This window comes from Chiloscyllium punctatum, chromosome 4 (genome assembly GCF_047496795.1).
Source record: "Chiloscyllium punctatum isolate Juve2018m chromosome 4, sChiPun1.3, whole genome shotgun sequence".
Taxonomy (NCBI): Eukaryota; Metazoa; Chordata; class Chondrichthyes; order Orectolobiformes; family Hemiscylliidae; genus Chiloscyllium; species Chiloscyllium punctatum.
In genome coordinates, this window is record NC_092742.1 from 100036260 (window position 1) to 100049706 (window position 13447).

The 13447-nt window shown below is 43.4% G+C and overlaps 1 protein-coding gene across 1 annotated transcript in view; it reads left to right on the top strand.

Moving 5' to 3' along the window:
- The first annotated feature begins 909 nt into the window (after positions 1-909).
- Positions 910-13447, top strand: part of LOC140476584 (putative transmembrane protein INAFM2) — a 45742-nt gene continuing 33204 nt past the window's right edge. Inside the window, exon 1 of the mRNA XM_072569401.1 lies at positions 910-1926. Coding sequence (XP_072425502.1) covers positions 1299-1898 — 600 coding nt within the window. The 5' untranslated portion in view covers positions 910-1298 and the 3' untranslated portion in view covers positions 1899-1926. The remainder of the gene's footprint in view (positions 1927-13447) is intronic.

A 13447-nucleotide genomic window follows, 5' to 3' on the forward strand; every position in this document is an offset into this window, starting at 1 on the left:
CAAGTTGCAATGATCAATGAAACCACAGACATTTCACATTTTATAAAGTTTTGGATGGATTTTATTAGCGTAAGGTCATGCATTTGGAATGAAAAATACAGTACTGACTTTCCAACAATGAATAAACAGGGTCTTTGAAGTATTATGCTAATGTGATCTATGTACTGGTGGTCCTCAGCCAGTGTTGGAAAGAACAGTAAACATGATTACAAATTACAATATACATTTTGACACTGTACACTCACAGGTATATACACACACTGTACACCCACGCTGTACACCCACAGATGTACAGACACAGATATGCATACACTACACACTTATATACTCACAGATATATACACACAATGTACTTACAGATTTATACACATACTGTATACTCACAAATATATACACACACACTGTACACCCACAAATATACACACACTGTACACCCATGGGCAGAGACACTCTATACATCCACAGATATACACACTCACAATTACACCCACAGGTACACACACACTATACACCCACCAGTATATACACACAGGGCAGAAGTGAGTATTGCAGATGCTGGAGATTAGAGTCAAGATTAGAGTGGCGCTGGAAAAGAACAGCAGGTCAGGCAGCATCTGAGGAGCAGGAAAATAGATGTTTTGGGCAAAAGCCTTTCATCAGGAATGTGGCTCATTCCTGATTAAGGGTTTTTGCCCGAAACGTCGATTTTATACACACAGACTGTATATCCACAGGTATATACACACACTAGATACCCTCAGGTGTACGCATACACTGTACACACTCAGACTGTATACCCACAGATTCACAAAACACCCATTTTATGTGTACCGTTTTCATGTTTGTGTGTGTTCACGGATGTACACGCGCACAATATGGCAGGCTGTGGTCTCTTTAAGAGATTTTTTTCACTTGCCCACCCTCTGGTTGTTTGTTGAAAGAGGCGCCGCTTGGTTTTATTTTTTTTTGCTGACAGGATGGTGACAGCTGCTGCCGCTCGGAGAGGCTGCGCATTGAGAGGGGGGCAGTAAACAAGCGGCTTCGCACTGAGCTGTTTTCGTTCGCTCTCTCTATCTCTCTCTCTCTCTCACTCAGTGTCTGGCCTTGGCAGCAGCTGCAGCCGCCGGGTTCCGTGAGGCAAAGGGCAGTGATGTGGAAGGTGGAGGGAGGATTGCACTGAGCTCTGTCCAATGCTGCTGGGGGCTCTGACATAGAGAGAGAGAGAGAGAGGGAAGGGGAAAGGCTGGGGTTGGGCAGTGCGGAGCTGATTGTTGGAGAGAAGGTAAGGAGTTGCAACCATGAAAGACAAGGATTTTATGCCTGACAAAGGCAGACCCGCCACATTCACCGGAGACAAGAAGGCGAAGATGGCGGCAAAGACTAACACCAAGTGGGTGAGACTGGCCACGGTGTTGGCGTACGTTTTGTCGGTGTCTCTGGCGGCGATCATCCTGGCGGTGTATTACAGCCTGATCTGGAAGCCGGTCAAACCTGCCGAGCCCAGCAGCAGCACCGTCACTAACCCAAACGGGAGGATGGTGCTGCCAGACGCTGGTGGTGGTGGCCCTCCCACCGTCCCGCTAGGCGACCCTCGGACCCCGGCGCTCGGGGTGCAGCAGATGGGGGGAGCCACCGGTCACCGTGAATGGCCGGAGGTCAGCCAAACCCCGACCAGCCAGCAGCCTGACCCCGAGAGACAGCCGACCTCATACAACCTCCCGGGCAGCGGCAGCAGCCTAACGACGCGGAGCCTCCGAGCCACGCCGCTCACGCTCGCGCAAGCCCCGCCGGACCCTACCAAAGCCGGTTCTGAGAACACCGACGGTCAGTCAGGTTTCTCCCAGTCGCCCCCACCCCAGACGGAGAATGAGACCCAGGAGGTGACGACCACACATTGAAAGCAGGCGGATCTTCTGAGTCCGGACTGTAAGTACTTTCTTGTAATAGCGCCGAGAACTTTTTCAAAGAAGTTTCCCCCTCAAATCTAGGAATGGGAGGCGGGGGTGGAGGTCGATCTCTGGGCAAAACCCCTCGAAATTGACCGCGAACTTTCACTTTATAGTGGTTTCAGTAAAGATTAAAGCCCCCTCCCCTTCACATTCATGGGACAACTTCACTCTCCATTCTCTTTTTTTTCCTCTGCATGTCTATACCCCTGCTCTTTGGGTTTAGATGAGAAAAATGGTTGCACAGAGGGAGAGAGTTGGGGGAAATCGACGAGAGAGCGAGAGAAAAAATGTACATGTCATCAAAAGACAAATTCTAATTAATTCTTTTCAAACTTTCTAAAAACAATAACACAGATGACATCATTCGTTGTTTGGTTGGGGGACAGTGATCACCATTTGATCTCCTTAGAGCAAGTTAGCATTAAAAATTGAGGTCATGGATTTTTCAGTACTTCTTCAGAGAGCCTGCACATGTTTTGGTTGGCACTGGGAATGGTGGGATTATTACGTGGCTAATAGAGGTATTAGAGTTAGCTCTAGCTACGTTGAGCTCTGATAAATGTATTAGTGAAGGACTGTATTCTCATTTATTAGATTCTGGGTGCAACTTGTGATCCTTAATAGCAGTTATACTATGCTCACTCCCAAATGAACATTTTAAGAACTGAGTCAGAGCTCATTTCTTGTCTAGAAATAAATATAAATAACATTTTGATATAAAATTGCTAACATGTTTTGAAAATGAAATGTCTTCCTGAACATATTTTGTTTGTCTGGATTGGGTAGGGGTTAGAGTAAAAGAGTTCAAGCCCTTTTTTTAAAACTGAGTGACTGTTTTGAAGAGTCACAATCACACAGCATGGACATAGACCCCTCAGTCTGTCTCCCCTCAGACAGTGAGGACTGCAGATAAGAGTTGAGAATGTGTTGCTGGAAAAGCACAGCAGATTAGGCAGCATCCGAGGAGCAGGAAAATCAATGTTTCAGGCTGGAGCCCTTCAGGAATTCCTGATGAAGGGCTCCGGCCTGAAACATCGATTTTCCTGCTCCTTGGATGCTGCCTGACCCTCAGTCCAACCATTCATGCTGCCCATAATCCCAATCTAAACTAATCCCACCTGCCTGCGTTTGGGCCATATCCCTCTAAACCTTTCCTATCTGTGTACCTATCCAAATGTCTTTTAAATTTGTAATTGTACCTACATCATCTACTCCATGTTGCAGTTTATTCCACCACTATCTGTGTGAAAAGGTTGCCCCTTAGGCTCCTTTTTAAATCTTTCCCCCTCACCTTAAACTCATATCCTCTAGTTTTGAACTCCCCTACCTGAGGGAAAAGACCTTCACTATTCATCTTGTCTATGCCTTACATGATTTCATAAACCTCTAAGGTCACCCCTAAACCTCCTACGCTCCAATGAACAAAGTCCTAACCTAACCTTATTAAAAATCACACAACACCAGGTTATAGTCCAACAGGTTTAATTGGAAGCACACTAGCTTTTGGAGCGACGTTCCTTCATTCGGTGATAGTGATGAAGGAACGTTGCTCTGAAAGCTAGTACTTCCAGTTAAACCTGTTGGACTATAACCCGGTGTTGTGTGATTTTTAACTTTGTACACCCCAGTCCAACACTGGTATCTCCAAATCCTAACGTTATTTAACTTGAACCCTCCAATCCCAGAAACCTCTTGATAAATATTTTCTGAACCCTCTCCAGTTTAATAATATGCTTCCTACAGCAGGGTGACCAGAACTGTATGCAGTCCTCCAAAAGTAGCCTCATCAATGTCCTATATTACCTCAACATGACGCCCAACTCCTATACTCAATGTACTGACCAATGAAGGCAAGCCATGTGTGATGCACTATTTAAGGAACTACATACCTGAACCCCCAGGTGTCTCTGTTTGACAACACTCCACAGGGTCCTCCCATTAATTGTGTAAGGAAATTATGAAATGGAGATTATTGGCTTTGTGGGTCTGGAAGAGCTGGGGTATTTTTAAGGTGGTTATTTGTCAATGATAAGCAATATTTAAACATCTGCATAAAGTTCAGCTCTTGTTTGTTTCACCAAAATGCATTTATGTAAACTCCATCTGCCACTCCTCAGCCCACTGGCCCAGTTGATCCCATTGTAATCTTGGATAACCTTCTTCACTGTCGACGACACCACCAATTTTGGTGTCATCCACAAACTTACTTAACGATGCCTCCTAAATTCTCATCCAAATTGTTTAGATAAATATCTGCACCAGTTCTCAGAATAGGTAGCTCACTCTGTGTCATTGTCCAGTCTCCTACCAACAATCTTGTAATTCAAAATAACCATCTAATTCCAATGCAAATTAGTACATGTTCTGACTGACCTGCTTGTGCCTTGAGGGTTGGGTTCTTTTTCCATTTTGTTTCCTTCCTGATGATAACATTCTGGAAGAATAAATAATTCCCAAATAGGAAAGAAAACAAAAGAAAATCTGCACTTGCAGCTCCTGAGCACTCTTGGAGAATGACAATTACCTTTCCCTGTGGGAGTGGAGAAGTCAAGGTAGCCCAAGGTATGAATATGTTTCTCAAACCTCCCCGCTCATTGTGTGTTGTGGCCTTGATTTTTGTTTTGCAGCACTTGGGTTTGGAGGCTGAAGGGGCTTGGGAAAATCCTGGGGCAGATGGGAGAGGGTACAAGGAGAGGGTGGGGTGTGTCTTGCCAGAACTGTTCCCAATGCATTGCAAGGCAAGTGTTGGGACTGGTGGACTGTTCCACACAGTGTCATGGACCAGACCAAACACCCTCAAAATATATTCAACAGAGTTGGTCTAGACTCTAATTTTTTTTCTTATTTCAAAGGTGTAAGGTTCAATTCAGTCAGTCAAACTACTCGACGTTGAACAAAACACACTTGATATTTTAATGGTGTAAAAGTAGACAAAATAAGATTAAAAGAATTGGTTTAATTGTAATTCTATTGAAATGCTGAACAAAATAGTGGGTATGTTAACTGTTACCAATTAACTGTTTCAATATAATAAAATCACATAAACACAACTTTGGCAAAGGCAAATTCAGAAAAGTAGACTGTCCCGCGTAAAATTCTACAGATGTGTAGGAACTACTGCTACTAAAAAACTAAACTAAACTAAACTAAACATCCTAGTTCTGTGGGAGCTTGACCCCACCCATTCAGGCTGCTCCTATTGTTCCAACCTTAGGAAAAATGAAACCCAAGGCTACACAAGCTGTTTACTTTATGGCTTTTGAAGCAGACGAATTGGCATCCCTGACCTCCACCTTCCTTCATTTAAAAAATAGCACAAAATAGACCTCTTAAAGACACAGTATTATCACACAAGAATCTGTTGTGCAGCCTCCAGGATTCTTCCACCAGCACCCAGCTAGAGCAGGGGGAAACACTGAATGTAGTGGGTCTGGTATTCCCTGTAGCAGGCAGAGTGTCATCAAAAGTAGTGTCTCCTTGTCCCAATATCCTACCAGGGGGCAGGTGAGTGCTCTGGAGGCTGAAGGCCACATTGTTTTTGATCTTTGAACTCCCTGCCACATGCTATTCTGGTCATCTACTTGACGCAACTTGACCCCAGCTCTCTCGGTGGGGGCTTGTGAGGTTTCAGAGCTTCAATCGGTCCCATAGCATTGGGAGCCCACTGACTACACAGGCAGGTGAATTCAAGAGCGGCCTCCAGGAGGATTGTGCCAACAGAAGGGCAGTTTAAAAAAATGGGCACAGCACTCCGATTCTGTCCCATTGTCGAGGTTCTGAGGTCTATAGTAAAATACAGCTGGGTGTGCACAGTCAGTCAGTCCATGTCTACTAAAGGCATTGTTAAAGTGAGTCCCACGTCCAGCAATGGTGGTGTCTCAAAAAGTTAAAAGAATAGAATACCAATGGGTATAGAAATAGAAGGGTATAGTTTCAAAGTCAAAACAGAGAACAGTACAGAACAGGAGGAAGCCATTTGGCCAGTAACTGTTTACTGGCTCTTCCAAAGAGCAATCCAGTTTGACACATTCCTTGCTCACTCTTCATATATTTGCAATTTTGTCTCCTTGATGCGGGGGTTTGTACATTTCCCCCTGTCCATGTGGGTTTCCTTTGGGTGCTCTGGTTTTGCCCCACAGTCCAAAGATGTGCAGTTTGGGTGGTTTGGCCACGCTAAATTGCTGTGTAGTGCTCAGAGATATACAGGCTAGTGGTTTAGTCATGATGAATGCAGGATTACTGGTATAGGATAATGAACTGAGTGGTTTGCTATTCGGAGGGTTGGTGCAGACTCAGTGGGCTGAATGGCTTCTTTCTCATTGGGACTCTGATTCAAGTATTTCTTCAGTCCTTATTGTGATGTTTGTGATCCATGTCTCTCTTTAAAGCATAAAGGTAGCAGTTAGTATGTAGTTAAACCTTCAAAACTACCCATCATTGGCTTATTTAATGAAATACAGACACGTAGGACAAACAGCTAACTGCCCAAGTAATAAAAATCAGGATTACTGCACTGGAGTGAGGTACTGGAGTGGGCGGAACGGTGGCACAGTGGTTAGCACTGCTGCTTCATAGCGCCAGAGACCCGGGTTCAATTCCCGCCTCAGGTGACTGACTGACTGATTGTGTGGAGTTTGCACATTCTCCCCGTGTCTGCATGGGTTTCCTCCGGGTGCTCCGGTTTCCTCCCACAGTCCAAAAATGTGCAGGGTAGGTGAATTGGCCGTAGTGTTAGGTGAAAGGGTAAATGTAGGAGAATGGGTTTGGGTGGGTTGCTGTTCGGAGGGTCGGTGTGGACTTGTTGAGCCAAAGGGCCTGCCAGTAGCAGTGGTGGACTCTCCCTCTTTATGGGCATTTAAATGGGTATTGGATAGGCATATGGAGGATAGTGGGGTAGTGTAGGTTAGGTGGGCTTGGATTGGCGCAACATCGAGGGCCAAAGGGCCTGTACTGCGCTGTATTCTTCTATGTTCTATGTTCCACACTGTGAGTAATCTAATCTAATCTAATCATAAGATAGAGATTCACTTAGTATGAAGACCACTATTGTGTTTGATTTACATTAATGATTTGGACCATAGTGGGCATGTTTTCACAATTTGCAGATAACACTTGACTGGGAAGTGTCATTAGCTCTGAAGGAGATAGTAAGACTCAGCTGGGCTGGTGACACGTGGCTGCTGAAAAGCCTGAGGTGAGACATTTTGACAGGAAGAATAAAGAGCCAGTACAAACGATGTGGTACAATTTTAATAGGAACACGCTATATAAATAGTTGCAAGTGGCAGGACAGGTTAGTTAAAGCATCTGCCATCTAAGCTTTGTAAATAGTGGTTTAGTATGCAAAAGCCACAAACTTACCTTAAAAAAAATTAGTTTGGCTTGAGCTGAAGTAATTGTCCAATTCTGGTCACCAAATTTTTAAGGACCAGGAATTCCCTCCCTAATGGCATTGTGGGTCATCCTACAGCAGGTGGACTGCAGCAGTTCAAGAAGGCAGCTCACCACCACCTTCTCAAGGGGCAACTAGGGACAGGCAATGCATGGTACTCCCAGCCAGTGATGACATGGGGTTATTCATGTGTCATTTGAGGTTTGGTACGGTTCAGAACAGATTGATTGGAATTGACTGCAGAGATATGAGATGAGACTGGAGAAGCTGATGCTGTTCTCCATAAAGTAGAGGAAGTACGGGGAGATTTGACAGAGGATTTTAAAAATGAAATAAAAACTCCAGGAAGGATTTAGAATAGTAAACAAAGTAAAAGGTTTTTTGTGGTTAAAAGGTCAGGGAGCACAGATTTAAGAAATTGAGAGAAGGGTGTTTCTCAAGAACAGTTGATTGAGATTTGGAATGGGCCATCTAATAGGCTGGTATATTCTGATCCTTTGAAAAGATGTCCAGGTATTTACTTACAGAAATATTGGGAAGGAGTGGGAGAATGGAATTGCATTGCTTTTCGAAAAGGTGATGCAGACTTAATGGGCTGAATTGAAAACAAGAGCTGAAGTGAAGTGATGAAGGGTCATCTAGAGTCGAAATGATAGCTTGCTCTCTCTCCACGGATGCTGCCTGACCCACTGTAATCTCCAGCATTTGTTGTTTTCAGTACCGATTCCAATTTGCTCCTTCAGTGTGCTGAATGCCTTCCTTTTGTGCTTTTCATTTTCTGATCCTAGAATAAGGAATACAGAGCTAATATTGTATCAGAAATGTATGTTTTGGAGTTAATGCTACATGGTATAGATTCCCAGAATAGCGGAGGAGAAATTCCCAGAATCCATTTATTCCCTATTAGAGTTCTTGTTACTGCCAAGAGCAATTTGTTGGAAATGAGTAATTCATTTACAAGCGTTAATTTTAATGAAACTTCAATAGTAATTCAACATACACAATCTGATTTATTTTTTCATCAACTTTGTAATAAAAAAAATTGGTTAATTCAGAACAGAATTTATGTTTCAATAAGAAATGATTCACCCCAAAGCTTCCCTGACAGGTCAGTTTATTACAACAGATTGTAGCAAATCTCCGAATTTAGCCCTGCCCAGAGGAGATGGATTAGGCACTGCCTAGGGAGGAGTAAAGGTCCAGCACCTTTGGTGGAAATGGCAAAGGGAGGTTAGCCAGAGTTCTCCCTCTTGTAAGTTATCTCTCTTCCCTCCCCCCACCCCCCAACTGTTGAAAGGAGACTATTGCAAGGGTTCAATTGAGCCAAACTGGACTCTTGTGCTATCAAATAATCTTGTCACCTTCACAAAATATCAAGAAGACTGAATCGTAGAATTCCTACAGTGTGCAAGGAGGTTATTCAGCCCATCAAGTCCACACTAACCCACTGAAGAGCATCTCACCTAGACCCAATTATCCCTATAATCCTGCGTATAGGCTAATCCATCTGGCCTATACATTCCTGAACACTATGGGACAATTTAGCATGTCTAGTCCGCCTAACCTGCATATCTTTGTACTGTGGGAGGAAAACCGGTGCACCTGGAGGAAAAACTCATGCAAACATGGGAAGAATGTGCAAACTCCACACCTTCGCCTGAGATTGAACCAAACTTAGGTCCCTGGCATTGTGAGGCAACTGTGCTAACCACTGAGATATTCTGAAGCCAATGTTTTCTGTCCCTGCTGCAACATCCAACAGTATTTCCGAGGTACCTAGTCAATGCCTTTCCCCGGCAACAGTATCCAATGGAGTCAGTCTGTTCACAATCTGGTCTTTGCTATTGAGCTTCCAACTCATCACAAAATCCATCTTTAAAATCACTCAACTTCCCCCTGTCTCAGTTTATTATTACTGAATCACTCCTCACCTTCTTCATCTCTATACTCGAACACAATGGTCACAGAGTAATACAGCACAGAAACAGACCCTTCGGCTCAACCTGTCCACGCTGACCAGGTTTTCTAAATTGAACTACAGTCCTGTTTCACTGACCTTGGCTCATTATCCCTCTTAAACCCTTCTTTTCCATATATCTGTCTAAATATTGTTTAAATCTTATAACTGTATCTGCCTCTACCACTTCCTCTGGCAGCTTCCATATGCGCACCACCCTCTGCGTGAAAAAGGTTGTCCCTCAGGCCCATTTAGTCTCCCACGAAGTTGAGGTTGCCCAAAATCCCACAGTGGGTGAACGGGGAAGAAAGCGGGGAATGGTCTTCAGGTAGTGCAGACCCAATAGGGATTCTGTGAAAACTGTGCTGACCATAATTTTCATAAAGTCCTGTTTTCTTATCACCTTGCTGACTGACATGGGAAATGCAGATTTACTGGGATGGGGTGGGGATGGGGTCTGGATGGAATGCTCTTTGGTAGCTCTGTGTGAACTTGTTGGGCCGAATGGCCTGCCTTCATATCATATGGATTCAATACATTGGCTCCTGGTCAGGCACCATCTTGACTGTAAAACTCCCATTCTTGTTTTCATATCCCTCTACGATCTTCCCTCAGTTTTCTCGTAGAATCTCGTCCCTCCCTACAACTGAGATATGTGTTCCACTAATTCTGGTCTTGTGCGCGTTCTCAGTTATAATTCCTCCACTGATAGTGACTGTGCATGGAGTTGCGTAGGCCCCCAGCTCTCTGTCTCCCTGCACCAATCTACCTCACTTTCTTCCATTGAGACACTTCTTAAAACATACCATTTTGACCAAGAGTGTAGCCACTTTACTTGAAATGTCCTTGCTTGCCTCCTTATGATCCTGTTAGAGAATGCCAACATTTAAAGATGAATTCAAATACCCCAACTCAAGTACAACACAATGTCACATTCTTGACAAACCTTATTGTATTTAGTTGAGTTAAACAATGCAAGTACTTATTTGTTTTTCAACAGTTCCCCTACTAGAATCATATAAACATATTAAGTATGAATAGAAGTAAACCATTTGTCTTCTCAAACCCATTTTGCCATTCAATAGGATTGTGACTGATCTCTTGTGTTCTGAGTTCTACATTCCTACCTACCCTCTAACCCTATCCAGCTCGGTCTTAAAAATATTCAATGACCCTTCCTGAAAGTGGCAACACAAATGGAAAAGGTGGTAAAGAAGACATATGGCGTGCTTGCCTTCATCGACTGGGGCACTGAATATAAAAGTTGGGAAGTCACGGTGCAACTGTCTAAGACTTTGGTCAGGTCACATTCAGAATACTGTATGTAGTTCTGGTCACCACATTACCAGGAAGAATGTGGAGGCAATAGAAAGGATGCGAACGTAGTTTACAGGATGTTGTCTCGACTGGAGTGTATTAGCTATGAGGAGAGGTTAGACTAGAGGTTTTCACTAGAACATCAGAGGCCGAGGAGTGACCTGATAGAAGTATATAAAATTATGAGAGGCATCGATGGGGTGGTCAGCTGGAGTCTCTTTCCTGGGATAGGAATGTCAAATACTAGGGAGTGTGGGTTTAAGGTGAGCGAGGGTAAGTTTAAAGGAGGTGACCTTTATAGAGGTTTATAAAATCATGAAGGGTATGGATAGGTAGATAGACTTTTTTGGGGTGGTCCAGAACTAGAAGGCTTAGGTTTAGGGTGAGAGGGGAAAGATTTAAAAGGCGCACAAGAGGCAAGTCTTTCACACAGATGGTAATGCATATATGGAATGAGCTACCAGAGCAAGTGCTGGAAACTGGTACAATTACAGCATTTAAAAGACATCTGGATGGGTATATGAATCGGAAAGGTTTGGAAGGATATATGCCAAAAGCTGGCAAATGGACTAGATTAATTTAGGATATTGGTTGGCATGGACTGGTTAGACCATGCATGGTCTGTTTCCATGCTGTACATATCTACGACTCTGTGCAAGTAAGTTTTTTTAAACAGTGTGTGATGAGTGTCTGGTTCAGCTGCCAAGGGAGATGGTAGAAGCAGATATGATAGCAAAGTTTGAGGCATTTAGACAGACACATGAACAGAAAGAGAATAGAGGGAATCAGGCCAGGTACCAGGTGCAAGCACACAGAATTAGTTTAGAATAGCATCATAATCAGCACAGACATGCTCGGCTGGGAGGCATTGAACAGTACAGCACAGGAACATGTTGTGCTGAACATGACGCCAAATTAAGCTAATCCCTTCTGCCTGCCTTTGGTCTATATCCCTCTATTCCTTGGATATTCATGTGTTTATCTAAAAGTCCCTTAAATGCTGCTATGTATCTGCCCCCACCAGCACCTCTAGCAGTTCTAGACTCCGATCACACCCTGATGTCTCCTTTGAACTTTCCTCCTCTCTCAATAAATGCATGCCCTAGTATTAGATATTTCAACTCTAGAAAACAGTTTCTGTCAACTCTATCTATGCATCTCATAATTTTATAGTCTTCTATCAAGTCTCGCCACAGCATCCGTTACTCCAGAGAAAACAACCTGAGTTTTTCTTGCCTCTCCTTATAGCTCATACTCTAATCCTGGTAAACCTCTTCTGCACTCTCTTCAAAGCCCTCCTGTAATGTGGCGACCCGAGTTGAACTCGATACTCTAAGTATGGCCTAACCAGTGTCTTCTAAAGCTGCAACATGAAATTCTGGCTCTTGTACTCAATTCCCTGACCAATAAAGGCAAGCATGCCATATGCCTTCTTTTCCATCCGACCTATTTGTATGGCCACTTTCAGGCAGCTATGGATTTTAACCCCAGAATCCCTTTGTACGTCAATGCTGTTATTAATGGTATACTTTTCCTTAACATTTGATCACCCAAAAATGCGGCATCTCGCACTTACCTGGATTAAACTCCATCTGCCATTTCTTGGGCGCATGTCTGCAACTGATCTATATCCCGCTGAATCCTATGACAACCTTCTACACTATCCATATCTCATCCAATGTTTGTGTCGTCTGCAAATAATCTTCTGGATGAGCCTACTATGAGGGATATTGCCGAAATCCTTACTAAAATCCATGTAGACAACATCCACTGCTCTACCCATATCACCTTCTTCACCTCTTCGAAAAATTCAATCAAGTTTGCAAAATATTGGTCCTTACACTGTGAAGGGAGCAAGGATTTAAAACTCTTGAAAGGTTCCATTGACGCTCGAACTGACCAGTGGTGGTTTACAAGACCAGTGCTCTAAACACTGAGCTACATTTTAATTGGCATGGACCAGTTTGGGCCAAAGGGCCTGACTCCATGCTGGAAGACTCTATGCAGTGGCTCGATGGTTAACACTGCTGCCTTACAGTGCCATGTACCTAGGTTCGATTCCAGCCTTGGGTGGATGGGTGACTGTGGTGTTTGCACAGTCTCCCCATGTCTATGTTGGTTTCTGCTGGGTACTCCGGTTTCCTCCCACAGACCAAAGATGTATAGGTTAGGTACTTTCGCCATGTTAAACTTCCCTGTAGTGTGCAGGTTGTGGATTAGCCATGGGAAATGTAGAGATGGTGGGTCTGGGTGGGATACGTTTTGGAGAGTCAGTGCAGACTCAATGGTCCAAATGACCCCTTTCTGCAGTGTAGGGATTCGATGTGAATAATTTGATTGTTATAGAGCTTATGACTCATCAGGATATACTATTGACGAACATTTTTTTCATTTGGGAACTGCAATAAAAAGTTTAAATTATACATGAAGTAAGTAGAGGTCCTCTGGAACTACCACCCATTGTTCAAATGTTCCTAATGTCAATGCTAACATTATTGAAAACAAAACAATTACTTTTTAATTACAATAAACCCAGGCTTGTCTGAGTCTTATTTTTATCAAAGACGTGTTTCAGTTTTTCAACTGGATAAACCCATTTATCTAATGTTAAAATTAATAGTTACACTCTGAAATTTGACTTCTGAACCAAGATGGAACTAATGTTACATAATACTCCTGGGGATGCATGTTTTGTTCCGATGTTTTGTTATGTTAAAGGTGCTACAAATTGATATTGAATCTTCAAGAAAATGCCAAGGTGTTTCAGAGATACATTGCCAATAGATACTGAAACTAAGTCAAAGGAGTAGCCATTAGATCAGCTGATGACAA